The sequence below is a fragment of the Microcaecilia unicolor genome, chromosome 3 (assembly GCF_901765095.1).
Source record: "Microcaecilia unicolor chromosome 3, aMicUni1.1, whole genome shotgun sequence".
NCBI classification, from domain to species: Eukaryota; Metazoa; Chordata; class Amphibia; order Gymnophiona; family Siphonopidae; genus Microcaecilia; species Microcaecilia unicolor.
Genome location: NC_044033.1, coordinates 381,996,752 through 382,012,839, shown reverse-complemented (window position 1 = coordinate 382,012,839; position 16,088 = coordinate 381,996,752). Strand labels below are relative to the sequence as shown.

Genomic DNA, 16,088 nt, shown 5'->3' with positions numbered 1-16,088 from the left:
TCCTTTCTCGTCTGTTCTAGTTGCCTGCCTTGTACTACTCCAGTCCAGAGTTCCAGTACTGCTCTTCTGTGTTTCCAGTCCTGAGGTGGTGTTGCCTGCCGCTGCCGCTCCTCGGCAGTGGCCCAAGGGCTCAAGAACTCCAGTCCTGCCTCGAGGACCTGACAGAATGCCAAGGCCCTCGAGAACGCAACATCTGCCCAGAACCTGCCCTGCCTCCCAACCACTGGTGCTGCCACCCAATCTCCGCTGAGCTTCTGAGGATCCATTTCTTCTGAACAGGATTCGTTTATGTTTTTCCCACACATTTTTGAATTCTGTTACCACTTTCATCTCCACCACCTCCCGCGGGAGGGCATTCCAAGTATTCACCATTCTCTCTATGAAAAAATACTTTCTGACATTTTTCTTGAGTCTTCCCCCTTTCAACCTCATTTCATGCCCTCTAGTTCTACTGTCTTCCCACCTCCAGAAAAGATTTGTTTGCAGATTAATACCTTTCAAATATTGCAGTCAAGCAACTCATTCATAATGGTTCCATGAAACATCACTATATTTCTCAGTGCATATTTTCATTGTGCATATTTTGTGCATGTGCAATATTTAAATGATAAAACTCACTACAAGCACTGCCTTCTGAAATCTTAAGTGCTAGCCATGTACGGATTGCTGTGGCCAAAAACAATGAATGTCACTGTGTTATCAAAAGACAGCAGATGTACTTAATCCTCAGACCCCAAAATTGTCCGACATAGCTCCCTTCCTCAGGGACTTAGTGGGGTCCACAAAGCTGGAACAAATAGCAGTGTTTCTTTCAAGTATCAATGGCAGGTCATTGCACTGAGAGCTATAGTGATGTTTCATAGAACAATTATGAATGAGTCGCTTGATTGTGACGGCTTCATACATATAGTTCCTTAAGTCACAGGGTGATTCCTTTACTGAATAAGTTCTCTTACATATTTATTTATATAGATTTGCACAAGCCCTAATTACTGAGCTAATATTTTTTGACAGGAATAGTTTAGCATTTGTTCCCATCAAAGTTGGACATCACCAGCAAATAGATAATGTAATCTGCAGTTCTCTATAATGTAGGGCTTAAATATAAACAGGGCTTTTTTTGAGGGGGTACTTGGGGGTACTGAGTACCGGCACCTTTTCCACTGTCTGCTAAACTTGACCCATGGTTCTCATATTTTAATGAAAGAGCTCAGGTTCTACATACAAATTCTGCCTTGTCATAGATTCTATGACTGGTTGCAGGGGTCCTGGCTATTGTGGGGTGAGACCCTCAATGATCACTCCACCCCTGAAGGGTGGCCTGGCATTTGAGTACCGGCACCTTTTTTGCTAGACAAAATGCACTGAATATAGATGACAAAAACTGTGGGGATAAAATCGAACCCTGGGGTAGACCACAATAGAGAGAGATTTTCTGACCTCTGACCATTACAAATCGCTTGTTGAGACCTATCAGATGGAAAAGAACGAATCCAATTCAGGTTTGTCCTCTGAACCCTGAGTCAGATCATTTTTATAAGAACAAATAATGAATTATGGTACCAGACTGCTGTTAAGCAATAGAAGAACATCATTCCCTCGTCCATGCTAAATCTGATATCATTTATCAAAGAAATCAGTACCATTTCTTTACTATGATTTTTCTGAAAACCAGATTGACTACTCAAAGCCCCAGATATTTCCACTTTATCCAATAATTGCCGATAAGCACATTTTTCATTAAATTTTACTAATAAATAGCAATTGAGGGACTGGACACTAAGAGGAAAAGTACCCTCTATCTGTATTTTCTCCTTTGAAAATGGGCTGGATAATAGCATGTTTAAAAGAGTTAGGTAGAATACCCTGGAACAAGGAAGTACTGACCATATAAGTCAACTGAAGTTACCCATTGTTTTCACTCCAGCAGAAAATCAATAGGAACTGGATCAGACTGGCATGATGTAGCTTTATTCTCAACCAACATACCCTTTACCACGCCTATTGTAACTATTGGGATACTTATTCCTCCAGTCTCTCTGACAAGTTGGATCTCAGTAGTCTAATTCCTTGGACATGTTTAGCTAGTAGACATTTAGCATTGATTTTGATTCTTAGGGAAATATGAGACTGTGAGGTGATGGTTAAATAACCATCTTACCAAGCCATCTTGATTTGAAATTTAACTAATTATCTATAAATTTCATTTTAAATGTTAATAACAAAGGTGTCTTGACAATGGGATGCCATAGTTGTGATTGTTTCAGAAGATTAAATTATTTTAGACTGTTAAGGTATAGTGACTGTTTACAAGGTAGCTAATCCTGACTGATCTTTTTTATTATTATTACTTTTTAGTACCTGGAGTTCCGATTCAACAAGACTGTCCGTATCTGTGGCACTCTGACCTTCATATTTCAAATGGTAAGTTGGAGAGTTGGAAAATTCCCAGGAACTGGTTTTCTTGGGTGCCTACAATTTTGGGGCCTGCTGTGGGCCAGAAGAGAGGAAGGTGCAGCAGTTGCTGGTGAGACCCTATTGTTGGTCTGTAAGATGAACAGTACCAGAGAGGGGAAAGATGAGGAAGGACAGAAGAGGAGGAGGATGGGAGAGAAAAAGAGGAGGGAGAATGCCTGGAGGAAGGGAACAAAGCAAGGAGTAGGAGGTGGAGTGGGTGTGAGGGAGGGAGAAGGGTCCTGAAGGCTGGAGAGACAAGAAAAAAAAAGGGCAAGGTCCATAAAAAGAAAAGGGCAAACTACTCAAGAAAATAAAGAACAAAATATAAAATGAAAAAGGGGTTTCTAAAAATGTTTGGTTGACATTCATTGTTCCTCACCTGTATATGTCTGTTTTGTTGCTCTTATGGATATAGTTTATTAAAAATTTGCTAAATTGCTCTTATTGACAAGCAGAACTAAAATGCTATCTACTAGTATTCAGTAGGAGAGAGATGGTTATCTTCTGAATATTCATGATCAGCGCTTAGCGGATAACCGGTTATATCGCGTGATATAACTGGCTATCTGTGAATATTCAGCGCATCGCTGGCTAAGTTTGGTGACCAAATCAGGACGCCCAAATCTTGGGTCAGTTTAAACTTAACCAGCCAGCGCTGAATATTGGCTTGGCTGATTAAGTTTAAACCGGCCAAAAATAAACCAGATATTTAATTCCAGTCACTGGAAATGGCCTGATATTTTAATATCCGGATTCACTGCCAACCGATGGAGTTAGCCAGACTGACTCCCATGGTCTGAATATCGGCCCCGCTACTTCTAGTTTCAATAGTCTCCATTGTCTCTCTGTTTTTGGAGTGGATTTTAATGTTCTCATTCTGATTTTTTTTTTACAGCTTTATTCTTATAAGGTCCCGCTTATCTGAAGGACCACCTCAACTGGGTATATTCTGAACAGAGAATATACTTTCAGTTTCTGACATGTGGGGGGCAATTTTAGAATAGCTTTCTGTGTGTCAGGCTATGATGCATCAGATAAGTTTACTTACATGATTGCCATCTAGTATGAGTGGAGACACTACATGTCTAGATAATCAAAGAGAAAATTAGTAAAGCTTTGAGGATAATAGAGTAATGGTATTCAATGAAAAAAAGTGTGAAGAGCAGAAGAATAGATTTTGGGAAACACTAAGACAACAAGAGAAATGGGGCCACTATCTTCTCCTTCCATCACCACCAGAAGTCTTGGAAATGTGGGTTAATATAAAGAAGAGAGTTACTTATTGCTGAGTTGTGAGTGGAGAGGGGAGGATAAATTTAGGTTTTTATGATTGCAAGTGGAGAAAGAAGTCAAGAACCATAGTAGACATACGAGACAGATCAGCAGTTCCAGACTGTGCAACTGAAGGAAGAGGGAGGAGTAGAGTTAAAAGATGAAGATACTGGGATACAATTAGAAGGGTTATGCTGTGTTTGAGGGTGATCTAAATGTAAAGGGGAAATTGTAGTGAGGGAATTGGGACGTGGGGGTAAAGATTGGAGTTAGGGCACCATTGTCGCCTCAATAAGAATTTTGTCATGAAACTTAGGGCCTCCCACTTAGGTTTGCATAGACTTTCTCCTTTCATCTGTCTATGAATTAAAGTTTAACAGTACTTATGTCCATGTTTAATAATTACTGAACCATATAGCTCCTGCTAGGAGTTGTCCTGATTTACAACAGTTTTCATATAGTAAAGGAACTGATGACCAGACAAATTCCTTTACCCCTCAGTGTGCATTCTCTTCCCTTGGGTGTTGGTCTGTGAAGCAGCAAATAGCAAAAAAAAAAGTTTGATCTCTAGAGTGATTCAGTAGAGAAGTGTATGTAGTTGCTCATGCATGATTTGTTGGTTCATATTGAGGCACCGTCTGTTAACTGATTAGAGATTTACTACATTTTTTCCAATTAGACTGAATGCCCTTACAGGCAATTTTCTGGGACAAGTTTAATTTGTGTGGTCAGCTATTTTTCAAAGTCTCTCCTTATCTGTTAGCCACCTACTACCCTTAGAACAGGAGATTCTGAGTATAGACCAGCTCCTTATCTTTGGAGGTCAGTTATACTGTTTGTATCTGTATCTAGGCATTCCTTTATCTTTGTAACTCCAAGTCTGGTGCCATTCTGTCTTCTCTCTGTGTTCTGTTCAAATCTGATGTGTGTTTATCTATAGCTGGTTGCATTGTAGTAGTCTGTACAAACTTCTGAATTCATGTCTTAAAATAGTGATTATGAAGTTCATGAGAAAGGAAGAGGCAAATATAAAAATGCAAAAATTGAAGATGAATCAAGGTAAAATAAATGTAGTAACTAAAATGAGGTGGCATTGGCCAGAAAAGGATAGAAGCAGTATGAAAAAGAAGCAGCAAGCATCAGTTAAAGAGGAGAAAGTAGAAGAGTGACTGCTGAAAACACTAACTGATGCTGGTGGCTTCTTCCTCTGGGCAAAGAGTAGTCTTGAAGCAGTCCACAGGATGCCAGATGCCAGTGACTGATGAGAAGTGTTGGGAAATTAAACAAAGTCCATGCTGCACGAATGTGGCAAGGAAGTGGGTGTGGGGCAGGGGGCTGCCCATAGTTTGGCCTGGAACTAGCAACTGGCTGCAGCAGACTGAGGGAAAGTAATATATGGATTTAATGGAGGTAAATGTTGTGAGGCATATTGGGGCAATTCTATAAGTGGGTGCCTCCTTTTAGGCACACCGATTCCACTTGCGATTTCTGCAATGGCATCTGGGCAATATAAGTGTAATCCAGTATCAGTGTGCCTAATAAACTTAGTGTAACTCTGGTTACCTAAATGCAGTAAGGGCACACTTATTGTATTCTGTAAGTTTCAGTCCCCCCTTGCATTTACGTGCTACATCACTTTTGTGTGCCCTTACAGAATAACGCTCATTCGATTTGCTTCCACTTACATGTAAGTACCAGTTTTCAGTACATTGGTACACACAAGTACCACGTAAGTGTAAGTGCCCTGTTATAGAATTGCCCATACAATGACAGGTGAGAAGTCACAGACTGATGTAGGAGATGTACCCAAAGTATCCCCTTCTGTGTGCTTCCTGTTGAGCATCAGAGGGCACTCTTAGTTTGTGAGCAGCACTCCCTCATTGCTGCCAACTAGGCAGGCCTTTAATGATGGCAGGTGAATGAAGAACCTATAGGGAGTGAGACTGAAAAAGGACAGTGCTGGGAGACCTATAAACAAAAATGTAAGTGGATGAGGCTGATGAGACGTGGGTGAACAAGGCAAGGCAAGTAGAAGAAAAGGAGACAGAAGATTGGATTGGATTTATTCATTTTATATATACCACAGTGTCAGTGTTCACGAGTTAAAAATACATAAAATAACAGCTGCATTGCAAATTTTATAAATTAACACTACCCAGCAAATAGTATCTGTAACTAATTAAATAAAATATTTATAAAACATCCAAGTCTTCGAAACAACCAACATAAGAAAATGCATGCTTCCTAGTAAATAAGAGTTTTATTACACTAAGACTGGGAAGTTGCAATTTTTCTGTGAAGAACAAAGTTCCTGCTAAGAAAATATTTCTGCAACTTGCTGCAAAGATAAGCTGGATGTCTCAAATGAAATGGTTTATAAACCTAACACAACAGCTTAAAATGAATACATACTGCAACAGGCAGCCAATGCAAATGATAAAGCACAGGAGTAATGTGATCAAGTCTCTTAGATCCAAAGATCTTAATGTTGCTATTTGGGTTTCTGCCAGGTACTTGTGGCCTGAATTGACCACTATTGGAAACAGGATACTGGGCTGGATGGGACCGTTGTTGTGAGCCAGTATGGCTATTCTTATAGGTTGGGAGGGGTTATTTCAAATGTTCTTCCTTAGCCTGTCTGTATCCTTCTGCTCCCTTGTAGTTCCATCAGAACTGGGGCTGGGATCTAGCGTCATGAGCCTTTTATTTGCTACTCTGTGTGGCCATTGTAGGGATTGTTTCCAGGGCAATGACCACCAAATTATGGGCCCTGAATCCAGTTATTAGGTGTCGTCCTTAAGAATTGACCATGACATGTTGCCTCACAAATCTCCAAGCCTCCACAGCTTCTCTGGCCTTAGATGATGCTGGGAGGGGCAGACCTGACTTAAAGGTTAAAAAAAAACCCAAACCTCGGTGCCTTCTATATGCTACTGGCTGGCCAGGGTCACTTTCAGTTTGTTTTCCATCCTTCCTCCTCATCCTAAAATCAAAAATTCAGACTTGGGCTGTATAAGGCAAGATGCTGGATTTTGTTGTAACTTGTAAGTACCTTAATGGATGAATGTGAAAGATGCAAAGAAGGTGATGTACTTGAGCATTTCAGACATGGTGATGTGGAGCAGTAGCTGATGGTGTGGAATGGCGAATTATTTATTTATTTTTTAACTATTTACCTGGAAATCACAGAAAAGCTGCATGCAGTAGACATTGCTCTTTTATGTAACCGAGTACGGTTGTGAGGAATGTAAGAGTCTTGAGAGGACGGTGGGACTGTAAAATTCAGCCCCATACCCTGAGGTCAGGTTTGGGAATTTTGCGTCTCTGTGAATTCGACTAGCACTTTGGTAAGTTTTCTGAACTTAGTCCCCCAGCTTACATTTCTCTAAGGCATCTCTCAGACTTTTTGCAGAGTCCAGGTTCTTGAGCATTAGTGATAACTCAGCAAATAGATCAGCCAATTTATAGGGATCACATATAGTAGAAGCCCCAACATTTTCAAGTGAAAACATAATGGGGGCAATTTTGAGTAATTGTTACATTTATTTATTGCCTTGTTGATTCCCCACCACTGGTTGCTTTTATTTCCCATATGGAATGTATTGATTACTTGAATTGAACAACTTGTTTATTTAATTGGTGCTAACTTTTTGATACCTAGCAGGAAGGTTTCTGAACTCTGAATAATTCTTTGGAGCAAAGAGTTAAGGTCTTTTGAATTCTAGAAGACCTGTTGTGATTAGAGAGATTTTAGTGAAAATAAAAGCTGCATTTAGGTGCTGTTTGAAATGCCAGCTTAAATATTTGGTTATTGACTACTGCCAAACAGGGGCAGTTCAGGCTTGATGCATTTGGCTGTGGCCTGTCATGAACATGTGCTGTATTTGTGGAGTGATTATGCAACGTGCCCTGCAGAGGTGTACTCTGTAACTGTCTAATGGTAATAAAATGTTATGCTACAGTACAGCAAAAAAAGAGCAGCGAGACCATAACTATTTCTGCAGCTGAGTGAATCATGATCAAATCAGATCAATTCTTGTATACCGTTAATATCCCCTTTCCAGGTTTCAGTGCAGTTTATGTTCTAGGTCAGACAAAAGCCGATAATGTTAGTGTGAGGTATGAGAACAATTAGAGACCATTGGTGTAATGCATGAGTCCAGAAACATTATAGGAAAAGACAAGCCCAAGAGCCTGTCTGGACGGGCCCGATTACACAAGGGCTGGGCCTGTTTGAAAGTTGTTAATTTTTATTTGTTACATTTGTATACCACCTTTTCCCACATTAGTAGGCTCAAAGTGGCATACATAGTTCCGGAGAGGTGATTAGTGACTCTAGTGTGAACAGTACAGTATAGGGGTACTATTACAGTGACAAATACAGTAAAGAAGTATCGGTAAATACGTTGGGGTGATACAGACAAAATATTAGGGTGTGATCATGCGTCGGGGTTGAATACTGCCCGTTTCCTGATTAAAATGCCATATTTCATTATTCGATATTTATGTCAGATACTGTGGGGTATGCCTTCTTGAACAGGTGAGTTTTTAGTTTTTTTCGGAATTCTAGATTTTGGCATCAGTAGCTACGCGTTTCCTTCCACTCCCTACCACCACAGCTCCTTTAGAGTTTAATTTACTAAAGCTGTTTTCCCATTTCACATCTAAAACAAGAGAGCTTAGTAAATTAGGCATGTAGTGCACCACTGCAGGCCATTGGCAGAAACACAGCCAGCAGCTCCAGTTAAGCTGCGGCCTGCTGATAACCCAGTTTGGTTTGTATGTGAGTTTTATTGATTAATGAGGTCTTGCGGGCGGGAGAGATGAGAAAGATGGGGTGGTATGTGCCCTGGTGAACAGGTCCCAGATCCAGGTGTTATGGATAATGGATGATACTTGGAGGTAGAAGTCAATGGATTGTTATGAATCATTACTTTATGAAGATATCATAAAGTTGGTATCAGTGAACTGGTTGAAGCAACATGTAAAAAAATGTGGATGAGGGTTATTTGGCAAAGCAGGCGAGAAAGGGAATGAAGCTGAGCTGCAGCCTTCTGTTAGGAGGGATTATAGCAGAAGGTAAAGAATTAATCTGATTGAAAGGATCTGTATCAGGGGCCAGTGCAATAAAGTGTGCATGACTTTGTGCAGGGTTAGCATGGCTGTAGCACACAATTTTGTGGTCACAGTTGTAAAAAAAAAAAGTGTTTGGCATAGGAGCTAACTCTACGCAAAGACATGTTAGATAACAGTACACAAATTATTTTAAACTAGGGCTGCAAGTTAATTTAAGTTAACTTTGCAATTAATGCATTAATTAATCACAGTTTTAAAATATTTAATCACAATACAGCATCTCCTGTCTCCTCCAAACATCTCTTCTGCTCTCGTCTACTGCCAAGTCCTGTCCTTGGCGCCATGCAGCATCTTTCTCCCCACTCATGCTGGTCTATCTTAAAGGTGGTTTTCTATTGGTTTGTGGCAGTGTTGCAAATAAACTGCCTGTGCACTGATCCGATGCTTTCCCTCTGATCCATCCCACCCATGCATAAACAGAAAGTGATATAGGAGGCGGGATGGGCCAGAGGGAAAGCCTTGGAGCAGGCCGCAGGCAGTGTGATTGCAATGCTGCTGCTGCTGCCAAGGACCAACAGAAGGCTACCTGTAAGGTAAACCAGCAGAGGGAGGGGGTATTGAGAGGGGAGGGCAGATGCCCTCAGGTGGGGGGGTTGAAGACTGCACTGCAGACCCATGAGCAGAACTGGAAGGGGCCACTGGTGAAATCTATGGCTGAGGCATTGAGCTCCAGCAGCCACAGGAAGATCCTGGTGCTGGGTGTTGTTGCTCATAAGGTTGGAGGGTGGGAGGGAGAGATGCTGGAAAGTGGGAGGGAGGGAGGAAATGAGAGAGAAAGATAATGGACCTGGGGAAGAGGAGAAGGGAGGGAGGGGAAGGAAGGAAGAGAAAGGGAGAAATGTTGGATCTGGGGGTGGGAGGGAGGGAGATTCAGCCCTCTTGGGAAGGGAACAGGGTTGAGATTTGATAGACCACCTTTCTGTGGTTACAATCAAAGCAGTTTAGGTACTTATCTTGCACCAGGGGCAATAGAGGGTTAAGCGACTTGCCTTGAGTCACAAGGAACTGCAGTGGGAAATAAATAAAATGCTTTTAATTGTGTGATTAATCACGCTTAAAATTTTTAATGAAATGCAGCCCTATTTGAAACCATGGTAATGGGGCTATTAGCTAGTCTTAAGTGTTCAGAAGACTGAAAGGCTGAGTACAATGCTGGGGCTCTAATACTAAGTCTGAGCTGCCCTTAGCGGTGAATCCCAGGTTAGCATTAGTGAGCAAGAATTTGGTGTTAGTGTTTCGTTAGGAAGCTGTATGCTAAGCAGTCAGCATATGGCTGTAATGCAGGCTTACTGCCTCAACCCTCCCCCTTCCACAGTTAGTGATTAGTATGTGTGGGCAGAGGGAGAGAAGTGGGTGCTTACAAGGCCTGAAAAAAAATACCAAGGACCGTATTCTATGATAGAATTTCTATTAATCTAAATATAAGCCCAAAACACAAGTAGTAGGGATTGCACAGGAAACATTTTGGTTCAGTTTGTTGTCTTATCAATCACCTATCTCAGTTTGTTTTCAGATACCAAATGAGTTTTCATTCATTTCCATTAAAGTCAGTGGGGCAAGGAATTTTTTACAAGCTTGCCCTGTTGGAATATAAGGGCAGACTTTTTTACGGTTTGTGTCTCAAAAATAACAATGAAAGATCAGGATCAAGTATATATATTTTATACTACATTCATATCATATGGTACGAGTGCAGGTGGTGAGTATCTCAATGGGGGGGGGGGAATAATCTTAAAGTTGAAGTTCATGATATTGTTGAATTACTCATGAATTGATAATGAATGTGACATTTGGGCAGACTGACTGGACCATGAGGTCTTTTATTTGCTGTGATCTACTAAGTTGCTATGTTTTAATGGAAGCCACAGGATCTGTACAGTCAGGATAGAGGCAGTGAATAGTTACCCTCCAGGCAGCCTGCCCTCAAAGTAGCCCTTTGGACCAGCAGAGGCATACCCTTGATTAGGGATCAAATGATGGTTCAGGGCACTTGTCTCCTGCTTCCCAGAGAAGAACTTGCTTCGGTCTTGATTGTGCAGCTTTCAGCTGTAATTCTCTAGCCTCTACTCTCAGGGGCCATGAGTTTGCTCCCCAGTGAACTTCACTCTGACCATGGCCCCATAGTTGTAATTGGTGCCAAAAATGAATAGATGTTTGAATCATTTGGGATTCATGATCTTTTAGTATGTGAACCGAAAACGGCCTTACTCATTGCATTCTGCTATTTGTCCGAAAACAAATGTATATCCTTAACAAGTAGCAGTGAGGCTGCTGTTTATTAGTATCTGCTTTGCTGCCATAAACTATTAGGGAATGACTGGCAGTCCTGCAGTGTTTACATGAAGCCAGTATGTAAAGTGTGTTTTAGTTTGAAGTATTGTATAATGTAATTATAATTGTTACGTGAACGTCTGAATCCCAGGATTATACAGATGTTGTAGGCCAGAGATGGGAGGGGAGGGCTTCAGCTGTATAGAGTTGGCATCGGATGGCAGAGATAGAGAGTACATTTCCCACCTATTCTGTTGAACTGATCATAGCAATGTTGCCTCTCATTTCTTCCCATGGCAGGTTATCTACATGGGTGTAGTCCTCTATGCACCAGCCTTGGCTCTCAATGCAGGTAAAGAATTCAGAGTTCCTAAGGTTTCTTTCACTGGTATGTTGAGGTTTTTTTTTCTTCTTACATTTGTTTGTTTTTTTTCCTCATTCATTATTGTCCAGCAGGTTCCTTTCCTTTTTTATTTTTTGTTTGTTTTGTTTTAAAGTTTCTGCTCACTCTTCTCATAAGAGCTCACAGGACTGACATTTTCCAAATTTCAGACAAATATGGAAATGGTTAACAGATTTTCATCCACATCATGGCCCCTGATTTTGGTATCATCCAAGCTGTTAAGCAGGAGATTTTTCAGCCCCAGCCCATGCCCTGATCTCTGCCCCCCACCCAAATGATCCAGAGAAATACGTTACTTATTCACTCACTGCCATGAGTGGCAGTACCTGAACTAGTTTTGTTTTAGTCAGCACTGCAATTATTCATGGCTGACATTTTCTGCCTGTTAATCTTAAGAGGCCAGCAGCAGGAAGTGTCAACTGCGAGATTTCTAATTGCTCATGCTCATGGTGCCACAGCCATGATATTGAGTAGCAGGCTGTTGTGCAACGTGTTTATTCACTGAGATCCCAATGATCAGTTTCCCTGTGATGTTCCAAACAGCACTGTAAAATTAGCACTTGGAAAAGTGCGAGGAAACAATACACACCGATGATCAAAACTAATATCATGCAAATTTGTGCCGGAAGGGGGGGGGGGGAGCTGCTAGATCCTTTCTTCTGCCAGGGGAGGTTTAGGGGAGCTAAAGGTCCACCAGACCTCCAGCCCCCCTGTGTCAGTGTCCAGGGCCCTGGGGGGGGGGCACTATAGTGACAGCTCGGGCTTCCTGGTATGGATGGGGGAGGAAAAGAGCCTTAACCCTAATGCCAATTCCGAGCTGGCGTAGGGTTAAGGCGCTATTCCAACCGTGTGATCAGAGCACAGTGCTCTGATCATATGGATGGAATACTGCAGAGCTCATTTGAATATAATTTAAATGAGCTCTGTGGTGAGCCATACTCCTCTGATCATCCTGTGCTGGTAAATGTGGTCACTAGTTTGGTGATAATAGCTTCTAGCGCCCACATTTACTTTTGATCGTCGGGGCCTGAGGTTGTACCTCTAGAGCTGTTGCTGTATGCCTCTGAAATCTCCCGCATTAGGCTGCAGAAGAGTACCCAATAGGGAGACTTTGCTGGTGTGCATCAGAAGTTTGATTATAGATTGAGCTAGACAGTTTTTGTTTTGCAATGTAGAAACCATAAAGCTTTTAATCATATGACCCCCCCCCCCCCCCCCCCCCCCGGGGTCTGGGATCAAGCCAGTCAGCATTGGAAAGTATCTGTAAGAGATCAGGGCTCTGATCGTACAAGTGGAATAGCACCTTAACTGTACGCCAGCTCAGAACTGGCGTTATGTTTAAGGCTCTCTAAACTAACTGGATATAGCATTGCCTAACAAGCTCCAAGTAAGAAAATTTAGTGAACAGCTTATAAGCTCACCATTGCACACACTGTCGAGTGAGCTACATGTTTGTCTCTCTAGAGGGGGAGGGAGAGGATAGAGAGACCTCTGATACTTTGTCAGTAGAAAGGCATTGGGTTGCTGGGTTTCAGTTAAGTTTCATATGTATTAGTTATTGGCTGTGTAATTTGTTATTGTGTGTATTGCACTTTGATGTTAGATGTTTTGAGTCATCAAAAGAAAAATGGGTTAGAGATGAACAGAATAGAATGTAATTAGTATTGTGAACCTGCTGTTTGTGTAGATAAAGCATTGATGAGACAGGTAACCATTGTGTGTATTTCCATGACGACAATGCAGTCCTTTGGCTCTAAATAATAACTTGCCTTTGAAAAGGTTTAACCTGATTTTTCTGGTTTGTTCTTTGTGCAGTGACAGGGTTTGACCTCTGGGGAGCGGTGTTAACCATGGGCTTGGTCTGCACCCTCTATACAACCCTGGTAAGTGATCAGCACAGCATGTGAGCACTTATTCTGTCAAAAAGGAATGATAGAGGAACAGGAGCATATTTTCTTCTAAACTGTTAGTGCAAACTTTTAATCCTTGTCATTTTTAAACAATGTGGTATGTTACTTTTTATGATGTAAGAGCTGACATTCTAGTTGCACTCACGTCCAAGGTTCGAGCCTCTCAGGATGTCACAGCTTGTCAGATGTTGAGAGTGTTGGCGCACATGGCTTCTACAGTGTACGTTACACCCATGTCACGTCGTCAGATGAGATCAGCTCAATGGACCCTAGCTTCTCAGTGGTATCAAGCTATGGGAAGTCTGGAAGATGTCATCCTAGTGTTCCTGGAGCTTATACGCTCCCTTCAGTGGTAGACCATTCGATCCAGTTTGACTCTGGAACTTCCATTCCAATGCCACAAAAAATGCTGATGACGGATACATCTCTCCGAGTTTGGGGAGCTCATGTAGATGGGCTTCACACTTAAGGAGCTTGGTCCTCTCAAGAAACGAACCTACAGATCAATCTGCTGGAACTCCAGGCAATCTGGAACGCTCTAACTGACGACCAGGTTTCAATGTATTATACGAACAAGCAGGAGGGTACCGGATCTCACCCTTTGTGTCAAGAGGCCATCCGGATGTGGCATTGGGCTCGCCACCATGGCATGTTTCTTCGAGCCACCTATCTGACAGGTGCAAACAACACTCTGGCCAACAGACTAAGCAGGATAATGCAACCTCACAAGTGGTCTCTCAACATGGGCATAGCCCACAAGATCTTCCGAGCGTGGGGCAGCCTCTTGGTGGAACTTTTTGCAACTGAGCTCAACCACACGATCCCTCAGATCTGTTTCAGGCTTCAGGTCCATGACAGACTAGCATCAGATCCCTTTCTTCTCAATTGGGGTAAAGTCTTCTGTATGCGTATTCTCCAATACCTCTAGTGGGAAAAACATTTTGAAACTCGAGCAAGACTTCGGAACTATGATTCTGATCGCGCCCTACTGGCTGCGGCAGATATGGTTCCCTCTTCTTCTGGAATTATCCTCTGAAGAACTGTGGAGATTGGAGTGTTTTCCAACCCTCATCACGTAGGACGAAGGATTACTTCTGAGTCCCAACATCCAGTCTCTGGCTGTCACAGCTTGGATGTTGAGAGCTAGAATTCACTTACTTAGGTCTTTTGAAGGGTGTCTCTCGGGTCTTGCTGGCTTCCAGGAAAGATTCCACGAAGAGTTGTTACTCTTTTAAATGGAGGCCCTAGATCCGCTTTCTTTCCCTACACAGACCCTACTTGATTACCTTCTACATCTATCAGAGTCTAGTCTGAAGACCAACTCTATAAGGGTTCACCTTAGTACGATTGGTGCTTATCATCAACGTGTAGAAGGTAAGTCCATCTCTGGACGGCCTCTAGTTGTTCCCTTCATGAGAGGTTTGCTTTTGTCAAAGCTCCATGTCAAACCTCCAGCAGTGTCATGGTATCTCAACGTCATTCTCAGCCAGCTGATGGAAGCTCCTTTTGAGTTACTGAATTCCTGCCATCTGAAGTACTTGACCTGAAAGGTCATTTTCTTGGTGGCTGTTACTTCAGCTGTAGGGTCAGTGAGCTTCAGGCCATAGTGGTGGATGCACCTTATATTACGTTTCATCACTACAGAATAGTCCTCTGCACGCACCCCAAGTGCCTTCTGAAAGTGGTGTTGGAGTTCCATCTGAACCAGTTGATTGTCTTCCCAACATTCTTTCCCCGACCTCATGCCCATCCTGGTGAAAGCAACTTGCACACCTTGAATTGCAAGAGAACATTGGCCTACTACATCGAGCGGACATGGCCCCACAGACAGTTCGCCCAGCTTTTTGTTTCTTTTGATCCCAACAAGATGGGGGTTGCCATTGGGAAACACACTATTTCAATTTGACTGACAGATTGCATTTCCTTTGCTTATGCCCTGGCTGGGCTGGCCCTAAGAGGGTAATGTCACAGCTCACAATTTCAGAGCCATGGTTACGTCGGTAGCCCACTTGAGGTCAACCTCTGTTGAAGAAATTTGCAAGGCTGCGACATGGTCTTCAGTCCACACATTCGCATCACACTACTTCCTTGAGCAGGATACCCGATGCAACAGTTTGTTTGGGCAGACACAGTGTTGCAGAATCTATTTGGGGTCTAGAATCCAACTTCAAAATGTTTAAGGGGATAGAACTCTTCTCATATGAGGAAAGGCTTAAGAGTTCAGTGCTCTTCAGCCTGGAAAAGAGATGGCTGAGGGAAATATGATAAAGATGTACAAAATCTTGAGTGGAGTAGAATGAATAAACATGAATTGATTGTTAAATCTTTTTAAAAAGTACAATTATTAGGGGGACACTCCATGAAGTTACATAGTAATACTTTTAAAATGAATAAGAGAAAATAAGTTTAACTCAACGAATAGTTAAACTCTGGAACTCGTTGCCAGAGGATGTGGTAACAACAGTTAGTGTATCTGGGTTTAAAACAGGTTTGGACAAGTTCCTGGAGGAAAATTCCATAGTCTGCTATTGAGACAAAACATGGAGAAGCCACTGCTTGCACTGGGATTGGTAGCATGGAATGTTGCTACTGTTTGGGTTTCTGCCAGGTACTTGTGACTTGAATTGGCCACTGTTTTG

General features: G+C 42.2%; 1 protein-coding gene across 1 annotated transcript in view; it reads left to right on the top strand.

The window, feature by feature from the left end:
- The window catches only part of SLC5A6 (solute carrier family 5 member 6), a 138,081-nt gene that overhangs the window by 10,796 nt on the left and 111,197 nt on the right, over positions 1-16,088 (top strand). Inside the window, exons 2-4 of the mRNA XM_030198646.1 lie at positions 2,359-2,424; positions 11,437-11,488; positions 13,355-13,422. Of these exons, the coding sequence (XP_030054506.1) occupies positions 2,359-2,424; positions 11,437-11,488; positions 13,355-13,422 (186 nt within the window). The remainder of the gene's footprint in view (positions 1-2,358; positions 2,425-11,436; positions 11,489-13,354; positions 13,423-16,088) is intronic.